The sequence below is a fragment of the Salvelinus namaycush genome, chromosome 7, assembly GCF_016432855.1.
Source record: "Salvelinus namaycush isolate Seneca chromosome 7, SaNama_1.0, whole genome shotgun sequence".
NCBI classification, from domain to species: domain Eukaryota; kingdom Metazoa; phylum Chordata; class Actinopteri; order Salmoniformes; family Salmonidae; genus Salvelinus; species Salvelinus namaycush.
In genome coordinates this window covers 36,521,275-36,545,939 of record NC_052313.1, presented here as the reverse complement: position 1 = coordinate 36,545,939, position 24,665 = coordinate 36,521,275, and the positions used below count along the sequence as shown (strand labels likewise).

The following is a 24,665-nucleotide window of genomic DNA, read 5'->3' as shown; positions in this document are numbered from 1 at the left end:
TCTCTTCTCTCTTCCAGGAAACACCGGATGCCTATACCATGAATCCTGGAAAGAGACAGCTTAGACTGGGAGTGAGGAGTTAGACAGAGGAGAGGAAAGTAGAGGACAGGAGCGGAGAGGAGTGACCAGAACCCTACGCTCTACTCTACCCCTACCGGCTGCTGCGGTGCCACTCTCAAACCCCACTGTGATATTCCACAGCCAGGCAGGAACCATGCCGGCCCTGGCCACCGGATCTGGAAATGACTCAGGTACTGATGTGATGGGATGAACTCTGTTCCCTATTCACTATTCACTCTCTCCTACCCACTATATCCACCGAACCATATCCCTTTCATCCACTGCGCTGAACTCTGTGCCCTTAGGCTGTACACACTCAACCCGGCTCCTTATTCCCATGTGTTGAAATCTGTCTCTCCTGTAGGTATGACAAAGAAGCCTTGTAGTACCCACTATATCCTCTGAACCTGTTGGGCTTCATCCACGGCTCTGAACTCAGTTACAACGACTACACTGAACCTTGTCTCCTCTGAGTACCATCCTCGACCCCAACTTAAATGAAGTCTGTCATCCATAGGCTATACACTGAAATGTAGTGTCTCCTCATATCTACTGCACTGATCTCTATCCCCTGGGCATTACAACAAACCCTATCCCCTACAGTACATTTACAACACTGTACCCTATCCCTAATGCATTACAATGGCACAGTGACGTGATTCACTACTCTTCTGATGCTCTCCTTCAGGCCCCACAGGTCTCATAAGGTCTCACAGGTGTTCACGGCAGACTAATGTCAAACACACACATACACACACGCACACACACACACACACACACACACACACACACACACACACACACACACACACACACACACACACACACACACACACACACACACACACACACACACACACACACACACACACACACACACACACACACACACTTCCACGACATCTGTCTGTCTCTGAGTGATAATGTCTAACACATACGTCCTCCCGCCATGTGTCAGTGACTCTGTCTGCCTCGTTGTGGTGATGTCAGAGAGGGGAACATGTCAGGTCTGTCAACACGCAGACAGAAGATGTCAGGGGTCAGAGGTTAGGGGTCAACCCTTGCTCCAATTGGAGCCTGTCTCCTTGTCTATGAGTGTGCATGCATGTGTGTGCGAGTGTTTGTGTGCAGATGCATCCACCTCTTCAAATCAAATGTTATTGGTCACATACACATGTTTAGCAGATGTTATTGCAGGTGTACCTCTTCCCTCTCTCATCTCTCTCTCAACTCTCTCTCAACCACAACCCAACAAAGAGGAGCAAAAGGACAAAGGGGTGGGCGAAAAAGAGATGGGGGACGAACGAACGACAGACGCAGGGAAAAAACAAAAATTGATGGATAAAGAGTGTGTTTGTCTCGGCTGTCCAGACATTGACAGAGTTTACGTACCCATTGTGGAAATTCGTATAGACAAAGTGAAAAGCCAGACCATCAATTACTATTATAGTCATTTTAGGCAATTACTGGCAAAGACCATGTTTCCAAATAAAACATGTAAGGACTCTCCCCTCCGTCCCATCTCTCCATCCATCCTCATCGATCGTCCAGTTAGAGCGTTACGGGTGAAATGCGTACAACCACGTGCCATAGAGCTGTGTGGTGTGAAGCAAGGAGAATGTTGTGACTGAGGTTAGGATTGCTGCTCTAGTGACATATTCCTCACCTTGTGACAACTTGTGTCAGGTAACACTAATGTCACAACAACAGGGTTGTTAGAGTGGTCTCAGCTCAGTAAGGAAGGTGAGAGACTGAGGTTTATCTGGTGTAGTGACAGATTCCACGCCCTGTGACCACCTGCGATGTTACAGGAAGGAGCATTGTAGAGTGGACTGTGTGAGTGGTTTCAGCCCAGTGAGGAAGGTGATAGACAGAGGTAAATAATTGTGTGTAAATTGTCATCTTAGCAGCGAGTTAGGTGACATGGAGAATTAGGAGGTGCAGCTGTGTAGGTGAGGAGGCGCGAGGGGGACAAATACAGGTGTATTTATGCATTGGTATTTGGAATGGAATTTTTCATGAGGTTCTGGTAATATCGATTACATGTATACTACATGACCAAAAGTATGTGGACACCTGTTCGTCTAACATCTCATTCCAAAGTCATGGGCATTAATATGGAGTTGGTCCCCCCTTTGCTGCTATAACAGCCTCCACTCTACTGGGAATTCTTCCACTAGATGTTGGAACATTGCTGCAGGGACTTGCTTCCATTCAGCCACAAGAGCATTAGTGAGGTCGGGCACTGATGTTGGGCGATTAAGCCTGGCACACAGTCGCTGTTCCAATTCATCCCAAAGGTGTTCGATGGGGTTGAGGTCAGGGCTCTTTGCAGGCCAGTCAAGTTCTTCCACACTGATCTCAACAAACCATTTCTGTATGGATCTCACTTTGTGCACGGTGGCATTGTCATGCTGAAACAGGAAAGGGCCTTCCCCAAACTCTTACCACAAAGTTAGAAGCACAGAATCGTCTAGAATGTTATTGTATGCTGTAGCGTTAAGATTTCCCTTTACTGGAACTAAGGGGCCTAGCCCAAACCATGAAATATAGCCCCAGACCATTATTCCTCCTCTACCAAACTTTACAGTTGGCGCTATGCATGAGGGCAGGTAGCGTTCTCCTGGCATCTGCCAAACCCAGATTCGTCCGTCAGACTGCCAGATGGTGAAGCGTGATTCATCACTCCAGAGCACTCGTTTCCACTGCTCCAGAGTCCAATGGCGGTGAGCCGACTCTTGGCATTGTGCATGGTGAGTTTAGGCTTGTGTGCGGCTGCTCGTCCATGGAAACCCATTTCATGAAGCTCCTGACGAACAGTTATTGTGCTGACTTTGCTTCCAGAGGCAGTTTGGAACACGGTAGTGAGTGTTGCAACCGAGGACAGACGATTTTTACACCCTAAGCGCTTCAGCACTCGGCAGTCCCGTTCTGTGAGCTTGTGTGGTCTAACACTTTGCGGCTGAGCCGTTGTTTCTCCTTGATGTTTCCACTTCACAATAACAGCACTTACAGTTGACCGGGGCAGCTCTAAGCAGGGCAGAAATTTGACTAACTGACTTGTTGGAAAGGTGGCATCCTATGACAGTACCACGTTAAAAGTCACTGAGCTCTTCAGTAAGGCCATTCCACTGCCATTGTTTGTCTATGGAGATTACATGGCTGTGTGCTAGATTTTCTACACCTGTCAGCAAAGGGTGCGGCTGAAATAGCCAAATCCACTAATTTGAAGGGGTGTCCATATAAATGTTGTGTGTGTATATATAGTGTATATTAAGTATTCCGCCAATTTGTAGACATGAAGAATAATAGATATTAGGACCAGTATTTCCTGTCATATTTCTAACAGGTAAATCTCTAGTCCTTTCAGTGCTGCTGGTGTTGCTGGTAGGTAGCTCGGTGTTCGGCTGTGTCAGAAAGCCACAAGTAGACAGGCAGGTGACTGACACATTTATACCTCCCTCCCTATATGAGGCCCCTAACAGCACAGCCGATCACCAGGGCTTATGGGGGCTCACCAGGAGCAAATGAGATGGCAGCCAGCCTATTCCCTCACTCTGTCTGAAACTCAGATCTCCCCAAAGCCCTCTGATGAAATAAAAGAGAAACCACAACTAGAGACTTATTAATGCTAGTATTTCCCTCCACTGTGAAAGGACTGAGCTGAGCACAGCATTCTGTCTAGTGTCTCTATGGGGCTGTGTGTGCATATGTGGGACTAAGCGCAGCACTTCATGGTGTGTGTATCTATGGGTGTCGTTTAACAATTCTCGTGACATTCGGTGAATAAATATGGGGTGACTAAACGGACGGAACAGAAGGGCTCCCTACTTAGGATCATGCTGTATTCTCTCTCACTCTCTCTCTCTCTGTCCCTCGTGCTCTCACTGTATTTTTCTCTTTCTCTCTCTCTCTCTCTCTCTCTCTCTTGCTGTCTCTCTCTCTCTCTCTTGCTGTCTCTCTCTCTAACTCTATCTCTTACACCAGCTCTGCTCGGCCCAAAAAACAACAGCCCTCTCTCGCAAATTAAGATCTAATAAATTAAACTAAATAATGAAAAAATTTGCCTTAAAAAACGGGAAAACTGGCCTCTAAAATATGACTGCGGGGGGAGCTGAACGTTGGAAACAAACAGTGTGGCCTTGAGAGTTTTTACAGTTTTTTCCAACTGCTTACACACGTTTTCAAAACTGTCTCCTTTTTTCAAAACTCTACACACAATTCCCAAAACTGCACACACAAAATGCAAAATGCCTCACATCTCCTTCAAAATGTAACACTGCATTCAAAATGCCATAAACACATGTCAGAATGAAGCATTTGCATCAAATGGCAAACACTGCTTTCATAATAGTACATTTTTGGATATACCATGTAAACACTGTTGTTCTAAATCTAAAGCTCTTTGGTCTTTCATAGGCTTATATCTACATTTCAATACAATGTTCTACAGTGAAAGTAATCTGCTGAGAGGGGTAACAAGTACACTGTAAACACCAATGCAATGTAGAAACAGAAAATATTTATTAGGCCAAACATTACTGTTGTATACAGTAGCATACCACAAAACCATAAACATATGTAAACCAAAAGTATATTCTTTAGAATACAGTAAAGAACACAATTGTGTGTGTGTGGGGTCCCGGGGGGGCAGTCCAGGAATTGGTGGTGGGGGGGCAGTCACCAGTGCTAAGCTACGCTTCATCTCTTTTCCGGCCTGGGTCTGGCCACAATACTTCGTCCACATCACAAGATACGTTTTCTCTTGCCAAACATCGAGGGAAGTATCTCCTAGCCTGGCGTATCCAACCTTGGACAGAGGCAACCTCTATGTCCCCACATGCGTCCTCCATTGCCTGGAGAAGCGGCATGCGGGCATAGGGTTGGCGATCATACACTTTCCAGCGCCAGGCTGAGAAGAATTCCTCTATGGGATTTAGAAAAGGTGAATATGGGGGTAGGTACAAAACTACAAATTGTGGATGGGTGGCAAACCAGTTTTGGACCAGAACAGCCCGGTGAAAACTAACATTGTCCCATTAAAACCACAAATCTAGCAGGCTCCTGATCTGGATCAGGGACAAGCATTGTGTAAATTGCATCCAGAAAAGTGAAGATATGGCCGGTGTTGTACGGACCCAGTGTGGCATTGTGATGGAGGACCCCGTTTTGAGTGATGGCAGCACACATAGTTATATTATTGAGGTCATCCACATAAATAAATTAATGGCGAATTACATGGGCATCCAGCTCCAATACTCTCTGTAACAGACAAAAGGATATACAGATGAGTAAATATGGTATGTCTGAAGTACTGAAAGTAGTGTTGCATACATACCTCTACAAAGTCATGTCGCATATTCTTGACTCCGTCAGAGTTTCTCTCAAAGGGCACCTTGTAAAGTTGTTTCATCGTCACTCGGTGTCGTTGGAGGATGCGTTGTATGGTCGACAGGCTTACAGCATTGATGTTGTTAAATATGGTGTCATTATTCAAGATATGCTCTCTTATCTCTCGAATCCTAATTGAATTTTTGGCCAAAACCATATTTATAATTGCAGTCTCTTGTACATCTGTAAACAAGCATCCTCGTCCTCCATGATGTCTTTGCCTTTCCACTCTGTACAGAATTCAAACACAGTATGTGTTCAGTATGTGTTCATAGGAACTGTAAACAATGTACAAAAAAAGTAGTACAGCATGATAACCAACCTCATTCATTCAATGCAGTGCAGTAAATGGATGGCTTAGAGTTACAAATGTTTATGCAATACTATGCAGTCATACGTATTTTACAGTACATTACTGTAATGCTAAAATAGTCATTTGATAGTTGCATACTTGTTCTCATTTCTGAAGGTTCGAATTATGGACGCCACTGTAAATCGACTCAAGTTGGGCTGGACTCTCAAGTCCAGCCTCTCTGATGGTCAAACCGTGGTTGATCACATGATCAACAAGTGTTGCCCTAATCTCATCAGAGATGGCTCTCCTTCCTTCTCTTCTTTGCCCTCGTCCTCTTCTTCCTCTTCCTCTCCCTCCTACTCCTTTTGCTCTCTGTCCATTGTTGGCATCCATTGTTCAAAACAGGTAATCTGACCGTTGACCTATTTATAGGCCTATACTACAGTAAAGCAGTGATTGGTTAGTGATCAGTTAAGCTATTAGTGTTTGCACATGTGAGGAGTGTGTGTGTGACCTGGTGAAAAACCAGGTCACTTCCTGTTAGATTTTTGTGTTTTAGGTAGAGAATTGTGTGTAGTGTTTTGAAAAAAGTGTTTTATGCAATTGACAATTGAGTCAAAGGCTGAGAAATAGCTTATGGTTTTGGATATTTGGTGTGTAGTTTTGCACTTTGAGTGAGAGGTTTCAAAAATCGTGTGACATGAAAAGATTTTGTGTGTAAGCAGTTGGAAAAAACTGTAATAAATACTTTGGAAGCCGATTTAAGGAGGCGTGTGGTTGTTGGAGCTGGCCCGATGCTTGTGTTGAAAACACTTTTCAAATCTGTGAGGAGAAGGAATGTGTCCCCAGGAGAGAGAGTGGGAGAGAAAGAGACCGATAGGAGGACCGACTGCTAGGACTGATTTCAATGACCTGCTCGCCGATGCTTTATTGGCTGCTGTTTTCTGCGCATGGGACCTGATACACACACACACAAACTCACACACTCATTAATTGACATTCTCACAGAGCGTCCAAGCGGCAGGAAATTATGTTTTAATTGCGCAGGGTTGATCACAGTAGGATGTCCGAGAGGTGTGTCACAGTGCCAGTCCGGTTTGCTTAACACGCAACTTCAACACTTGTCTAACAGCTTCACTGGACAGGGTTTCTGTTACTTCCTCTCTTCCTCTCCAGACGAGCAGTGTTTTAATAATCTCTCCCGTCCTCTTCCTCCACCTCATACTTCTCTTCCTCCCACTCCTCCTCATCCACCTCCTCCTCCACCTTCTCCTCCACCTCCTCTTCCTCCTTCTCCGCTTGCGGAATTGTAGAGTTTTATTGCAGTCCCAGCTAGGGGAGTTATAGTACACTATTACACCTCCGGTTCAGTGTAACAGATGGAACTAGTAGCCTGTCTCTGTCTGTCTGTCTGTCTGTCTGTCTGTCTGTCTGTCTGTCTGTCTGTCTGTCTGTCTGTCTGTCTGTCTGTCTGTCTAACAAGCTGTCCCTCCTCGTATATTTAAAAAATCTTCTTACTGAGATTAAATTAGAGATATTTGTTTACGCTTTGTGTCTGTGGATATGTAACTGGGAAGAGGGTAATGATGTGATGTTCCACTATGTGTCTGCGTGCAGTCAGCTGAGCTCTAGAGTAGAGAGTAATGATCTGAAGGTGCTCGGGGGAGTAAGTGAAGCAGGGAAGCAGCGCGGTGGTCGGTCGGTTGCTGGGTCGCCTTGACTCTTTAACCTCCCGTTCCTGAATTTCAGCATCTGTCTGATGTACGCTACAGATGCTGCTAGCCTGTCTCTGTCTGCTCTCCTGGAGCGTGCGTGGAAGTGTTCTGCCTCTTCTGGTGTGTGCTCTGTGGGGGTGTTTGGTCCTGATAGCCCCATTTCCTCCCTCTGTCTGTGGGTAGATGGTTGTGGCCTCTCCCCTGTGAAGGAGGAAGGGGTGGGGGTCCAGCCTAACCTCTAGGGGGCTGGGTTTATCTCCCTCCACAGAGGAAGGCTGGGGTGAATGTTTCTGAATGGACAAGAGCATTCTTGCTAGCTATACCTTCTTACACTCTGTCTACAGTGAGACTAGATGACGGTAGCTTGATGTCTTCTAAGACCCTTAGCAGCCAGACTAGAGGTGGTTAATTTAATGATGTGGTTGCTCTGTGCCCTTTTACACACTTTCACTAATGTTACAATAACAGTTCTATCCCTTTAGTGGGACATTAGTGTTTGATTACGATCCAACTGAGGCCGTTGACAAACTCATCTTTGATGTCTCATCACAATGCCCTGTTAACTGTCCATCAGAGTCCGGCCCAGCACCAGCATCCATCTACCCTCTGACAGGCTCATCTCAATACCCTGTCAGCGTCCCAAATGGCACCCCATCCCCTATATAGTACACTACTTTTGACAAGAGCCCTTTGGGCCCTGGTGAAATGTAGTGCACTATATTGTGAATAGCGGGCCATTTGGGACACATGCTCTGATGATTGCATGTTTCTCACTGAAATGTGGCTGTCATCAGACTGTAGTGCCGCTCTTATTGAAACCCTCCCCCTGACTACAGATTTTCATACACTATCAGAAAAGGCAAAAGGGGTGGGGAGACGGCCTCTATTTTTACTAATGCTCTCAGCTGTAAGGACATTTCATTTGGCAACTTTGGTTTTTTTGAGCATCATGCTATAATGTTTAAATGTCAACCACCAGTGCTGGCCATAACTCTGTATAGGCCACCAAAGTACTGCCCCACTTTCTTAATGATTTATCTGAACTATTGTCTATTGACCTTGAGAACTATGATAAAATCATTGTGTTGGATGATTTTAATATGTATGTTTACAAAAAGACTGACTCCAAGGCCATTGCATTTATGGATCTTTTGAGCTCTATGGACTTTATCCAACACGTTACTGGGCCCACCCTGGTTTTTACCATGGGGCTTTCTATTGACATACGACTGTGTATTTTTTACAACTTTGTTGCCCATAGCACAGGGTAATACTGAACACATTATTAAGAAATGCTATCTTACCTCTGAAGTTGCTACAGATTTTATTGAGTGTATGAACAGTACTCAACCACCTATTCTGCCTTCTCCTGTGATGATTTAGGTGATAACTTTGATAGCAAATTAAAGGCAACCATTGATGCCATAGCTCCAGTAAAGTTGAAAAAGTACACATCGAAACAGAGAGCCCCTTTGATGAGTGAGGAAACGAATCAATTAAAGAGAAACTGCAGAGCGGAAGTGGAGAAAGTCAAAGTTGCAGGTCCAGTATGATATTCAGAGAGAGCAACTTGGCATGTATAACAAGGCAATTAGAAATGCCAGATGGGCTCATTTTTCTAACTTGATCACTATTAATCAGAATAATTTGAAAGTGCTCTTCTCAACCATTGATGGCCTGATAAATCCTACACCCACAAACCTATGCGAACTTTCCTCCACATTTACATGTGATGAAATGGCGGCATATTTCAGAGAGAACCAACAATTAGGCTGGGGATTAGTCAAGCAAGACATTTTACATTTTAGTCATACTTGTACTGGTCCCCCATGGGAGTCAAACCCACAACCCTGGTATTGCAAGCACCATGCTCTAACAACTGAGCCACACAGGACCATGATAATTTTGATATGTGCTCAAGCCAACCACAAAAGGCACTATGGATTTATTTTACCTGGATGACACAGACATGCTCAGGAATATGATATCACAACTTAAGCATTCCATCTGCTTTCTCGAACATATCCCCACCACCTCATTCAAAACTGTTTTTAATTGCATATCTGAAGTGCAAGCTATTGTTAATCACTCCTTGTTCAGAGGCACTTTCCCCACTGCACTAAAAACTGCTGAGGTGAAACCCCTTCTGAAGAAAAGTAATCTAGATTCTTAGCAATTTCGGACAATCTCCAACCTTGCATTCTTAAGCAAAATTCTGGAAAGATTGGTGTTCAAATGATTTTTTAAGTGCCAACTGTATTTTTTGAAAAATTCCAATCTGGTTTTCGTGCCCACCACAGCACAGAGACAGCCTTTAGTTAAAGTGGTAAATTATCTTAGAGCCAACATAGATGCCAAACAGCTCTCTGTCCTTGTACTCCGAGATTTAAGTGCTGCATTCAACACTGTTGACAATGATGTCCTTCTGGACAGACTGGAGAGGTGGGTTGACCTCTCTGGTCCAGAAAGGCAATAAAGACAAAACACCAGGTAAAAAACCCATGTGTTATTTAAGATTCTGAACAAAATGTTGAATCACACATTAGAAATGTGACCAAAATACCACCTGAGGAACATTGCCAAGTTGCAGCCGTTTCTTTCTAGCTGATACAGAGAGACTCATCCATGCTTTTATTACAAGCAGGCTTTTACTACTGTAATGCTCTCCTGTCTGGTCTACCCAAGAAAGCAATTGGTCAACTGCAAAACATACAGAATGCTGCAGCACAGGTACTGACCAAGACCAGACGGAGATCACACATTACACCGGTTTTAAGGTCTCTGCACTGGCTGCCTGTGAGTTTTAGAATTCATATTAAGATTATTCTTTTGTTTTTTAAATCAATCCACGAGTGTGCACCCCAATAACTTAAAAGCATGTCAGACATGCTTTTAAGTTATGTACCCACTAGGTCCCTCAAGTCTTCTGGCGCTGGCCTTTTAACTATCCCAAAGCCTTTTCCTTAGAGTGCTTTTTTAGTTGTTCAGTTTGTGTAATTCTTTAGTTTTTTTATCTTATGTTTGTTGTGTAGTAAATATTTCAGCTTTAATTTGTCATTGTTTTTTGTTTATTCCTGTAAAGCACATTGCATTGCATTCCATTTCTGAAATGTGCTGTATGAATAAAGCTGATTTGATTTGATGCCCTTTTATTAAAGACCATTAAGGTTTTACTATGTTATTCTGGGCCATACCAGCACATTCTATCAGGGTTTACTGGTCCGCGGCTGCATTAAAAGATAAGGGGAGTTTGCTTTACACATCTCGGATAGGTGTGGGCTAACCTCGTCCCCGGGCTCGAATTGACAGAGAGAGAGAGACTGGCTGGTGGACGAGATTAGGTGGAGGCTAGATACACCAAACATACACATGGAAATCTATTGAAGACACAACTGCTTTATCAGATACTTTATTTTAATGTCGCTAATGAGTGTGTGTGTGTGTGTGTGTGTGGGGGGGGGGGGGGGGCGACTGTGTCTCTCTGTCCGTATGTGTGTGTCTGTCTCTGTCTGTCTGTGATTCCAGTCATCCCCTTCTCTCTTCTCATCCAACCCCTTCTCACTGCTGTCGAACAAGGCAATGTCTGTTTAATAGCCAGGGGTAATGAGAGGCAGATCTCCATATTGTTTATCACTCACTGAGCACCTCAGGCTCTGCCTGCCTTATGGCTTCCACAGACACACACAGGCAGCACAGCTAATAATGGAGCTATGAGGGATATGACAAGAATGGCCATATTCAATTTCTTCCTAGTCTAACAGTAAATTTTTCCATTCTGATGTCAAGAATGTAGATTATCTGGAATCTGTGGCGCTGGAGTTGAGCAAGGAGAGAGGGGTGCCGAGCGCGGCTGCGGAGGTTCGCTACTGGAGCACTTTGTTGATTTCCAGCCATTTGTCGTCCTTCCAGACCGTTGCTCCGCTCTGCTCTCTCTCTCTGCCACAGGGATACAGAGCTGAAACATAAGGATTTGTTGCCACTGGAAGCGCTCCCTGTTTCCAGTTACATCACAACCCAAATTTCCACATCACTTTGACTGCGTCTCTAATGGCACCCTATTCCCTATATAGTCTACTACTTTTGACCAGGGACCATAGGATCCCGTTTGCACTATAGGCGATAGGGTGCCAGTTTGAGACGCTGCGTTTACCAAACCGACCAACGGGGGGGGGGGGGGGGTAAAAAAGAGCAATACAGAGAGGGAACGAGAAGAAGAGGTATTTATTATTATATATAGTGCTTTTTTCCAAAGGGATAATGATATCGTCCGACTGTCCCTTTCTTCCAAAGTACACAGAGTATATAATAGGTCATTTCTGGGTATAGGAGATGCTCACTTGCATTAGAAAGAGGCTGAACACAGCTAGCTTCACAGACCATGTGCACCGCCAGGCCATAAGGCAATCAATGGGAGATTTAATAATGGCATCCCACTGGATGGGGGATGGAGGGAGAGAGGTCATCTCTGGGTATAGGTCATGCATGAGAGAGAGGTGAAAAAGAGAGAGCCTGATGGATATAGTAAAGTGGAAGGATGAAAAAATGAATGATGATGCCACTGATGAGGCTCTCTGTGTTGCTGTAATTGCGAACAGTCCCTGTCCATGTATAAAATCTAGGGAGGGCAGATGACTTGTCCCAGATCTGTTTGTGTTGTCTTGCCAATTCCTATGGTCATTGTGCTTGGCAAAGACAACGGCCATAGCAGTTGGCAAGACAGCACAAACAGATCTGGTAACAGGCTAGAGGCATAAATCCTGGGGGACTCAGTCAGAGCTGTTTAACTTCTCTGGGATATGTGGGACGCTAACGTCCCACTTGGCCAAAAGCCAGGAAAAATGCAGAGCGCAAAATTCAAATATATTACTATAAAAGTTAAACTTTCATGAAATCACACATGAAAGACACCAAATTAAAGCTACACATGTTGTGAATCCAGCCAACATGTCTGATTTCAAAAAGGATTTACGGCGAAAGCACACCAAACGATTGTTAGGTCAGTACATAGCCACAGAAAAACACAGCCATTTTTCCAGCCAAAGAGAGGAGTAACAAAAAGCAGAAATAGAGATAAAATGAATCACTAACCTTTGATGATCTTCATCAGATGACACTCATAGGACTTCATGTTACACAATACATGTATGTTTTGTTCGGTAAAGTTCATATTTATATCCAAAAATCTGAGTTTAGGCGGGACGCTACTGTCTCACTTGGCAAAAAGCCAGAGAAAATGCAGAGCGCCAAATTCAAATTAATTACTATAAAAATCAAACTTTCATTAAATCACACATGAAAGATACCAAATGTAAGCTACACTGGTTGTGAATCCAGCCAACATGTCAGAATTCAAATAGGCTTTTCGGCGAAAGCAAACGATGCTATTATCTGAGTTAGCACCATTGTAAACAAAGAGAGATAAGCATATTTCAACCCTGCAGGCGCGACACAAAACGCAGAAATAAAAATAAAATTCATGCCTTACCTTTGACGAGCTTCTGTTTTTGGCACTCCAATATGTCCCATAAACATCACAAATGGTCCTTTTGTTCGATTAATTCCGTCGAGATATATCCAAAATGTTCATTTATTTGGCGCGTTTGATCCAGAAAAACACCGGTTCCAACTTGCACAACGTGAATACAAAATATCTCAAAAGTTACCTGTAAGCTTTGTCCAAACTTTTCAAACTACTTTTGTAATACAACTTTAGGTATTTTTTAACGTAAATAATCGATAAAATTGAAGACGGGATGATCTGTGTTCAATACCGGAGGAAAACAATGTGTAGCATGCTTTCTGGTCACGCGCCTCTAACAAACAGTACACTTCACTGGAGCCTCATTCTGAACATGGCTACTTCTTCATTTCTCAAAGGAAAAACCTCAACCAATTTCTAAAGACTGTTGACATCCAGTGGAAGCGATAGGAACTGCAGGAAGGTCCCTTAGAAATCTGGATTCCCAATGAAAACCCATTGAAAAGAGTGACCTCAACAACAACAAAACATCTGAATGGTTTGTCCTCTGGGTTTTGCCTGCCAAATAAGTTATGTTGTAGTCACAGGCATGATTCAAACAGTTTTAGAAACTTCAGAGTGTTTTCTATCCAATACTACTAATAATATGCATATATTAGCATCTGGGACTGAGTAGGAGGCAGTTTACTCTGGGCACGCTTTTCATCCAAACGTGAAAATGCTGCCCCCTATCCACAATAAGTTAATCTAGGTTCATGTGGGAAAAGTTTACATTGTCTCATTGTAGACAACTAATCAATTTGTATATTATTTAAAAGATTCACTTAATCCACTTGGGTGTCACCTGAATAATTCTTCTTGAAGGAATGTACTGGAGATTCTTCAGAGGTCACTGATAGCACACGCTGAAATCAAACAGAAGTACAGTACAGTACAAAGGGCGGGACTACCGTCGCGCAAGGCGGAGGAATTTCAACGTGACATAGGAAAAACAAAATGGCTGTTTTCCCTTTGTTAGCATAGCATCACGTGCAAGCTAATCCTACTTTGTACACTTTCAGGCATAACATATGATTCCCTTCAGCAAGGGAAAAGTTTTACTTATAACGTATTATATTCAAACCATTTTCGGCGTTATTTTAACAGTGTTTTAACTGGAACAATCGGCAAACAACAAAATGCACCATGGTCTACACGCATGTGTCACGTTTTACTAGGTGTGGAAGGTAGGAGTCAGGCGCAGAGAGCAGAGGGTTCAATAATAGACAATTTATTTTCTCCGTCACAAAAACAGTCACGCCAAACACAGGGCGCAGCAACACTGACCCGCCCAAACACACAGGGCAAAACGATCCGGAGAGAAAATACATCCAACACCGACAGTGAACAAACAAAATAATCCCGCACAAACCCCAGCGGGCTTAACAGGTTTACATAGACCAGAAATCAAGAAACACAAAAGAAACAGGTGCAACTAATAAGACTAAACCAACAGACAAGGGAAAAAGGGATCGGTGGCGGCTAGTAGGCCGGTGACGACGACCGCCGAGCGCCGCCCGAACAGGCAGGGGAGCCACCCACGGAGGGAGTCGTGACAGCATAGAAACGCCGCGAGAGAGATAATTATTGCTGGTCAAGCTAATATCTACTCAATTTCAATCGGCTGGCTCTTTGTCCTCGTTCGAGAAATTAATTTATAACCGAGCCTACCCTCTTCTGAAATGCGGGAGACAGAAATAGCACTATGCTTGGCCAAACGCTCTATTTCTCAAAGTTCTATAAGTAGCTGGATCGTGTCCTAGTACTAGAAATGTATAGCTAACGCTACCCACTGGCTACGTCAGAGAACAACACGGAGGCAGTCTCTAGAACACACACACACGGCTCACCAACTCCTGTCTACAACTCCAATTGTATATAGGCTGAATCAAAATGAAATTGCATGTCATATTTTAGATTCCTCGCACGGGGGGTCATAATGTCGTGTCTTTACTATGGATTAAATGATATGACATGCTATTTTATCCCTTTTTTTTTTTTTTTTTTTAAACCTTTGTTACAAAACAAAGGAGATGATTGTGGACTTCAGGAAACAGCAGAGGGAGCACCCCCCTATCCACATCGACGGGACAGTAGTGGAGAGGGTAGTAAGTTTTAAGTTCCTCGGTGTACACATCACGGACAAACTGAATTGGTCCACCCACACAGACAGCGTTGTGAAGAAGGCGCAGCAGCGCCTCTTCAACCTCAGGAGGCTGAAGAAATTTGGTTTGTCACCAAAAGCACTCACAAACTTCTACAGATGCACAATCGAGAGCATCCTGTCGGGCTGTATCACCGCCTGGTACGGCAACTGCTCCGCCCACAACCGTAAGGCTCTCCAGAGGGTAGTGAGGTCTGCACAACGCATCACCGGGGGCAAACTACCTGCCCTCCAGGACACCTACACCACCCGATGTCACAGGAAGGCCATAAAGATCATCAAGGACAACAACCACCCGAGCCACTGCCTGTTCACCCGCTATCATCCAGAAGGCGAGGTCAGTACAGGTGCATCAAAGCAGGGACCGAGAGACTGGAAAAACAGCTTCTATCTCAAGGCCATCAGACTGTTAAACAGCCACCACTAACATTTAGTGGCCGCTGCCAACATACTGACTCAACTCCAGCCACTTTAATAATGGGAATTGATGGAAATGTATGTAAAAATGTATCACTAGCCACTTTAAACAATGCCACTTAATATAATGTTTACATACCCTACATTACTCATCTCATATGTATATACTGTACTCTATACCATCTACTGCATCTTGCCTATGCCGTTCTGTACCATCACTCATTCATATATCTTTTTGTACATATTCTTTATCCCTTTACACTTGTGTGTATAAGGTAGTAGTTGTGGAATTGTTAGGTTAGATTACTCGTTGGTTATTACTGCATTGTCGGAACTCGAAGCACAAGCATTTCGCTACACTCGCATTAACATCTGCTAACCATGTGTATGTGACAAATAACATTTGATTTGATTTGATTTTAACTAGGCAAGTCTAGTTAATTCTTATGGCTGCAGGGGCAGTATTGAGTAGCCTGGATAAAAGGTGCCTATTTCAAACGGCCTCGTACTCAATTCTTGCTCGTACAATATGCATATTATTATTACTATTGGATAGAAAACACTCTCTAGTTTCTAAAACCGTTTGAATTATATCTGTGAGTAAAACAGAACTCCTTTTGCAGCAAACTTCCTGTCAGAAAGTGAAAAATCTGAAATCGATGCTCTGTTCTAGGACCTGCCTATAAATGTGCTTGATATGTATGAGTATACATGCACTTCATACGCCTTCCACTAGATGTCCCATAGGCTGTGAGAGGTGAAATGGGGTTTCTAGGTGTTTCTATGGTGAAAAGAGAGCTCTTGGAATGACATGACCCCAGAATTCCTCTGTCCAGGAAGCGCATAGAGGTCACCGGTAATGGCTTCTGAAAAGCAATCGTTATAGACGTGTTATATCTCCGGCTTTGATTTTATTTGATAAATGTGATAATATCATCGTAAAGTATGTTTTTTCAATATAGTTTCATCAGATTATTGAAATATTTTCGGGAGTTTAGGCGTCTTGCGTTCTCTGGGTATGGTGAAGATGGAGAGCTTCGCGCCACTTGGCTAGTTAGCTTGCTAATTCGAGAGGGAAGAAGGCCGTTCTAAAACCAAACAACGATTGTTCTGGACAAAGGACACCCTTGTACAACATTCTGATGGAAGATCATCAAAAGTAGGACCCATTTATGATGTTATTTCATATATCTGTCGGAATATGTTGACAATTATTTTGCGCCCAGATTTTGGGCTCTCTCTCGTTATAACGTAAGCTGGATGTGGTAATGAAGTTATTTTTAGAATTCTAACACGGCGATTTCATTAAGAACTAATGTATCTATCATTTCCTATACAACATGTATTTTTTAGTAAAGTATATGAATAGTTATTTGGTCAGAATAGGTGAGTGTCATAAAAATATCCGGACATTCTAGGAAAAAGATGCTACGTTAGCACAATGTATAACCACGTATTTCAGCTCTAAATATGCACATTTTCGAACAAAAAAGAAGTGTATTGTATAACCTGATGTTATAGGACTGTCATCTGATGAAGCTTATCAAGGTTAGTCAAAAATTATATATCTTTTGCTGGTTTGTTACGATCGCTAACTTTTGCTGCGGGTAAATGGCTTGTGTTTCTGGCTATTGTGGTAAGCTAATATAACGCTATATTGTGTTTTCGCTGTAAAACACTTAAGAAATCGGAAATATTGGCTGGATTCACAAGATGCTTGTCTTTCATTTGCTGTACACCATGTATTTTTCAGAAATGTTTTATGATGAGTATTTAGGTATTTCACGTTGGTCTCTATAATTATTCTGGCTGCTTTCGGTGCAATTTCTGATTGTAGCTGCAATGTAAACTATGATTTATACCTGAAATATGCAATTTTTTTGAAAAAAACATAGATTAAAAACATAGCCAGGATCCGCCAGAGCCGTCAGCCAGCCAGGATCCGCCAGAGCCGTCAGCCAGCCAGGATCCGCCAGAGCCGTCAGCCAGCCAGGATCCGCCAGAGCCGTCAGCCAGCCAGGATCCGCCAGAGCCGTCAGCCAGCCAGGATCCGCCAGAGCGGGTAGTGACTATGGTGGAGGGGGGTCCACGTCCCGCACCCGAGCCGCCGCCATAGGAAGGCCCACCCGGACCCTCCCCTTCTGTGTCAGGTTTTGCGGCCGGAGTCCGCACCTTTGGGGGGGGTACTGTCACACCCTGGCCTCTGTTATATTGATTTTCTTTATTAGTTTAGTTAGGTCAGGGTGTGACATGGGATGTTTGTGTGTTTTTTCTAGTTTAGGGTGTGTGTATTGTTTAGGGGGTTGTGTATGGGGTTGTGTTCAGTAGAGAGGTCTAGGAAAGTCTATGGTTGCCTGGTTTGGTTCTCAATCAGAGACAGCTGTTTATTGTTGTCTCTGATTGGGAGCCATATTTAAGGCAGCCATAGACTTTAGGTGATTGTGGGAAATTGTCTATGTTCTATGTTGCATGTGTGCACTTAGTTCGGTTTAGCTTCACGATCGTTTGTTTTGTTCGTTTATAAGTGTTTGTTTTTTCCTTCATTAAAAGAAGATGTCTTTTTTCCACGCTGCGCCTTGGTCCACTCATTCGTCTCATAACGATCGTGATAGTTGAGAAATAATACATTGGGGTAGTTAAGAAGATATCCGTAAATAAGTTAATAAATATGTAATAACCCAAAAATATAACTAAGTTTGTACTTATAGGTAACCAGATTGTGACTACAACTAAGTTACTATGTTGTTACATTGGTGAGTAAAAACTCATGCTTCCTACCCTTTAAAAAGTCTAAGCAATGTAGTACAGAGGCTGTTAGAAAAGGAGGCCACGAATGGCGCAGAGTGCCACTGGCTGCATGTCCTGTCCTGAGCTGTTACAACTAGGGCTGTGGAGGTCACGAAATTTCGTCAGCCGGTGATTGTCAAGCAAATAACTGTCGGTCTCATGGTAATTTACCCTAATTAACATAAACACATTTACCTTCTTCTGGCTTCCACTGATACAGACCTTTGGAACATTTGCATTTTAAAGAGTCTAATAAATCCATGTAATATAGCCTACAGGTCTAAAGAAGCATAATATGAAGAAAATGTCGTCTATTTCAGAAGAACAGAATAGCAGACTGAGTTGTCCTTATGTTAGGCCCTGATCTGGCTATGCCAAATGGCTGTGGGCTACACTAGTTCATTTAGCAGACAAGATTTGCTTAGAATTCCGTTGCATTATTTTATATGATTTTATAGTATGAAGAATACAATTGAACAAAGCTGAAATAAAATTGAATTATATTATATTTTCTCCAAACGATTAAAGGGAGTAGGTACAAAGAAATAGGTACTCCTATATGCTTAATTTAGATTTATTAATGTAACTTTAGTTCTACAAACGTTGGGCAATATGTTTCGATTTTTAATACATTGTAAGGCTGCATGATGAGACTCTAATGATGATTTCAAAAAAGTCGCTTGAAAGGCATGAGCTCTGCTTTGTTTTTTTGCGCAGGCTGTACAAACTTTATCAGACTTTATCACAATTTGACAAGCACTTGATAATGACGCGAATTTCACTGCGGCATCCCCTTTGTGTGGCCGTTAATGCACCCTAAAAAAATCTATGCCTTTTGCGGCCAGTTGCCGTTGTATCCTTGGCTCAGAGTGCTGCGTTGCGTCCTTCTCCCTGAGTGCTGCGCACTCCAAAGTACCTCTAACTCACATGGCTCTCCATAACATGATCAGGTCTTTCTCACAGGCTACAAGTGAAGAGACACACATCGGGGACAAAACTGCGCATGTCCACATTTGCTTTTCGTCAGCCAGCAAGATGAGTAGGCCTAATGAACAGCAAAAGCACTAGCGTATGTCAATCTACTATCCCCATAGTACCAAAGCTGACCTATTCTGTGCGATAAATAAATATTCCAAACATAGTCTGGGAAAGTTGTGGAATGCCCATAGATCCCAAATTAATACAACCATGAGCATCCAAAACATCTTTTTACGCATTGTGGCTGACGCAACAGATCAGAAGGTTTAGCTTTAAATGTTGTTCAACTATTAGGCTATTTCTTCATATTATAATGCTTCTACACCTGCATTCTAGCTGTTTGGGGTTTTAGGCTGGGTCTCTGTACAGCACTTCGAGATATTAGCTGATGTACGAAGGGCTATATAAAATAAACTTGATTGATTGATAATGCACACATGGCAGTAGGCTATAAGCACGAATGTTCCATTAGCGGAAAACACCATTATCAAAAGTGACCGCAAATGCGATTTTGCATGTAATGCTTTTATTAGAAAGGTACATTTTTTGGGGTGAAAATGATCTCCCCCAAACTTGAAACTCACTTGCTGCCTATGTATACCAGTTAGGCTCTACACCCCTTGTAAAGCAGATTCATGTGCTTCATTTTAAGTTATTTAGTGATACAAACCTTATCATAACATATAGGCCTTTGGGCTAGGCTACATGAGGTGTGCGACTATGATTCAAAAAAGGGCTTCTTGCCTTATGCTGGGCATCATTCACAAGTGATAATATATAATTAACAAGTGAGAGGCTAATATTGTCACCCATCAGACTGTTCTTGATTTAATCTTGTCTTTACATATACTAAATCATATGTGTGAAATTTGTTTAGATTTAGGATGGACCATTATCATGAACCTGTCTCGAAACGGGCAGAAGGAAAAAATACATGTCATCTATGCACTTAAATAGTGAATGGAGGACGCTTTTCCCGTCGTTAATTTTCATCCCAGCCAGGTAGGCTATACTCCTGTTGTAAAGGTAAGCAATGTGCTTAATATTAGGAAAGTTGAGAAATAAATATAGTAGGTCTAGCCTATAGAAAGCTGATGGGATCCTCCTCTTTTTAATAGAGGCCATTACTCTGTTTTCTCACGCAATTGCATAGCCTATAGAAATGTTGCGCAACATGAGCTCATGGGCTCTCATGAAGTGTTTGATTATATTTTCGATGACATTTGCATTGATGTCAGAGTGATTAGAGGGACAATAGAGTGCTGAGTACCAGGCAGTTAGCAAGTTTGGTAGGCTACTAATGACCATCAGCAGCATCAGAGTTTGGAGAAGCTTAATTGCCGTGACTAAACGATCCCGTGGAATTTGACAGCCTTCATGACTTGTGACCGCTAGTGTGGTGGTAATGGATACCCCAAGAGCCCTAGTCACAACCAGCTTTATTAACAGTAATTAGTCTTGGAAAATTGTTGAGACTGAGCCAGTTGTCCCAATGCCATCTGAAAAGGTACCATTTCACTTAACAATATAGGAGTGTTTGCCTGTTGAAAGAGAGAAAGGTTACTGAAAGCCACTAATAGTGGAGAGTTCTGTCTTTCTCCCCTCTCTCATTATCTCATTCTATCTACTCTCCCTTGTCTAAGTGTGCTGCTGTGGTCTGTTAGAGGCCTGCGGTTTTCTGTCCTTCCCGGTGGATATTCTAAATGAAGAGCTAAATCATTTCTACTGCACATTATTAGACTACACAGACTGCAGCTGCTGCCTCCCTCCTGCCTTCATCTCTCTCTCTCTCTCTCTCTCTCTCTCTCTCTCTCTCTCTCTCTCTCTCTCTCTCTCTCTCTCTCTCTCTCGCTCTCTTGCTCTCTCTCTCGCTCTCTCTCTTGCTCTCTCTCTCGCTCTGCCTCCCTCCCTCCCTCCCACCTTTTCAGACAGTAGACAGGCTTGAAACATGTTCGCAGTAGAGCCATGTTTCAAACAGTGACCCCGAAGAGGTCCCATGTGTTGTCATGTTTTTTTCTCCAGAAAGGAGAGAGTGAGAGAGCATTTTTCTCTCAATAAATCCCTGACAGATATACGTTGGAGACTAATAATTCATTCAACACCTGCAAGTCCTGAGGAGAGTGGTAGGAGGAGGGGAGGAACAGGGGTAAAGAGAGGAGAGGGAAGAGCACGGAGAGGGGGAGAGAGGAGAGGAGGGGAAACCAAGCTGGAATCCAACGTTCATTTACTGTATTTGTTTCAGAGGAACAAGTTCATTTTCACCACCAGTCAGGCTCTTTCATGCCCCTCTCTCTATCTCTCTCTCTCTCCCTCCCCGTCGTTCTCTGTCTCGCTGTCTTTCGCTCTCCCCATCTCTCTCTCTCTCTCTTTCTCCAGCCCTCCCCCTTCTATGTTCTTAAAAATCTCCCCCCATGCAGCGAATCATAAAAACACTATTCTTAAAAAACATAACTCAAACAGTCCTGGCACGGCAGCTGACGGGTGTGTTGCATGCCATAGAGGTCAGTGTGTAATTCTGAGGGGCATATTTCATATTTGAATGTACTCTCCCTACCGGCCGTGTTGTATTAGCCATGTGTAATTACCATGCTGTGTCCCAAATGGCACCATATTCCCTATACTTTTGATAGGGCTCTGGCAGCTTAGAGTTCTGCTCCAGACCCAACCGAAGACCACTGACCCACTGTGACTATGAATCCAATAAGGATTTTGTTTAATTAATTTCTTTGTTTAATTTCTTATTTTAAAGAAAAGGCTCTGAATCTGAAAACACTGTTATTGTGCCTTGACCGCTCTAGAGGTGTGGGCGTGTGAGGGGAAGCTGGGCTAGCTCTTCTTCAGCAGAGTGTGGTCACCATTTCCCCTTACTGTAAACCACCTGGAGGCCTTCAGATATAGAAATAGAATGGAAATGTCCATTCTAGTAATTCTATTTCTATGGCCTTAGCCCTCTCTGGACCCTGGCTAGACCTATAGCCCTCTAGACCAGGGTGCTCCAGTCCATTACTGTATGGATGTTCTAATTAGCATAGTTCTATGCCCTCAGTAGTCCTTTCTGCGCTGCTTCTCAGCAGGCTGCTCCCCTCCACTACGTTGCTCCAGGCTGGACGTCTGGCTCTGGTCAAAAGTAGTGTACTATATAGGGAATAGGGTGCCATTTGAGACGCAACACATTACTGTTTCCACAACATAACAGAACCCAGTGGCCGGTCAGTCCGTGTGGACAGTCCACCCTGGCAGGTCATTGCCCAGCCCATTAGTCCAGCCACATAGGGACCTGAGAGGGGCCAGACTGAGCCAAGCCAAGCTGGCCGGAGCCAAGCCAAGTTGGGCCGAGCCAAGCCATGTTTGGAGAAAACAAGCGTGCGGCTCGCCCTTTGGTGGTGGTGATGGCTACAAGCTTGGCCTGGTCTGTTCTCTCTCTCTCTCTCTCTCTCTCTTTCTCTACTCTCTCCACTTATTTCGCTCTCCCCCTCCCTCTCTCTCTCTCTCCCCCCTATCTATCTCCCCCTCTACTTTCTTCCCCCTATCTATCTCCCCCTCTACTTTCTCCCTCTCTCCATCTACTTTATTCTCTCCTTCACTTTTTCTCCCCTCTTTCTCTCTCTGACTTTGTGGTACTTTTGTTTCTTTTTTTTGTTTCTCTCTCTCTCCTCCAACTGCTGTTGTTCCATGCTCCTTACACACACTGTTGTTAGTCAGTTCAGCCTCAGCCTCGCACACTGACCCAATGACCAGCATGACCCAGTAGTAACAGTTACTATTCTAACGTTTAAGAGTCTATAGCATTGATCTGTTCCCCAGTATTCACATTAAACAGGACGATTTGTATAGTTTTCCACGCTGTGTGGATGAGGTGGAGAGGAGAAGAGGGGAGGCAAGAGAAGAGACCAAAGACCCCCAGACCAAAACGCCTTATGAAGGGTCTGCTCTTGATTCCGTGGTGATTGCTTTTCCACATCTCTACCTCCCTCCCTCCCTCCCCTCCACCTCATCCAGTGTACCTTTAAATATTTTATAATATGACATGACTGTTCGGATTTCCAAGTTGTAAATTAATGAGAGAAACAGATGCCCCTGTAGCTTGCCTGTAGGCTGTAGTAGTTGGTAGCTTATAGCTGGACCTGTAGGTTTTAGGTCCAGGGCTTGGAAGGTCAGGACAGAGACCCCAGGCATACAGGGCAGTAAGCTTATCACACTGCACTCTCTCACCTCTATCTTCGGGCTCTCCCTTTTTCTCTCATGTCCACTCTCTCTCTATTTCTATCTCTGTTTATCTCTGGGGTGTTAACATCTTCCTCTGTGTAATGTTATCTTCATACATCCTATGTCTCTATCTGTCTCTTCGGAATTCCAAGGACCGTGAAGAACACACATCCAAATCTAAACCAGAGCAGTTAGTAACATATGACAGAAGATAGGCTCTTTCTTTCTCTCTCTCGCAGCAGCCTCATGAACTCAGCCACTGTCTGTCCCAAAGTGTCCCATGATTACCCCCACCAACTAATCCAAGCTGCCACTACACACATCCCTTCCTCCATCCTTCCTCCCTTCCCTGGCTTGGTCTGTCAGTCAGGGGATGAGTGTTTTCAATCAATCACTTTGGGAACTAATGTTTCCACTTCAGTTCAGCTCAGTCCACTCTAGAGAAGTCCTTCAATTCAATACATGTTCCTGATTGTGCATGAGAGTGACTCAGTGTTAATAGCCTCTCAGTGGTCAGAGTGAGTGTTAGGTATGTGTCTGTGAGGGATGTTAAATTAAGAGTTTTGCTCTGTGTGTGTGTGTGTGTATGTGTGCGTAAGCCAAGCGTTGTCTGGGCTATAGGAGGGCTGTTGCTAGGGCGTGCACAATTACCGTATAACTGTGTAATCGACGGTTATGGATGAAAACATCATGAAAATATAATAAAATAACAGTCATAACCATTTGGGGGGTGGGTCGTATGAACAGCTGACTGAATGACCACAATGCAGCAGCACACATAGAAATATAATGAATGGAACAGGCTTGGAACATCTAACCCTGGCAATTTGACTGGTAAACTCATGGGTGCACTCACAATGGATGCCTGGTATTGTGATGCAATTATTTCCATGATAATGTAGAATGTTCATTCAAATTATGTTAACTGATATGGCTCATGCAAGGGAATGTATTTTTTGTAATGTGAGTTGAGTTGAATCAACAAATCACAGCACATATTTTACTTCCTGCTTTGCTCCTATTGGTACACTCGCAATTGCCGCCAGTCCACCTATTATGTTTTCATTGACTTGAATGGGGACGCCCGTTCTATTCATTCCAGTTCTATAGCAGCACATGCAGTCAGGAGCGGAG

The 24,665-nt window shown here is 43.5% G+C and overlaps 1 protein-coding gene across 1 annotated transcript in view; it reads left to right on the top strand.

The window, feature by feature from the left end:
- The window catches only part of mpp7a (membrane protein, palmitoylated 7a (MAGUK p55 subfamily member 7)), a 192,881-nt gene that overhangs the window by 24,428 nt on the left and 143,788 nt on the right, over nt 1–24,665 (top strand). Inside the window, exon 2 of the mRNA XM_038997028.1 lies at nt 18–251. Within this exon, the coding sequence (XP_038852956.1) occupies nt 215–251 (37 nt within the window). The 5' untranslated portion in view covers nt 18–214. The remainder of the gene's footprint in view (nt 1–17; nt 252–24,665) is intronic.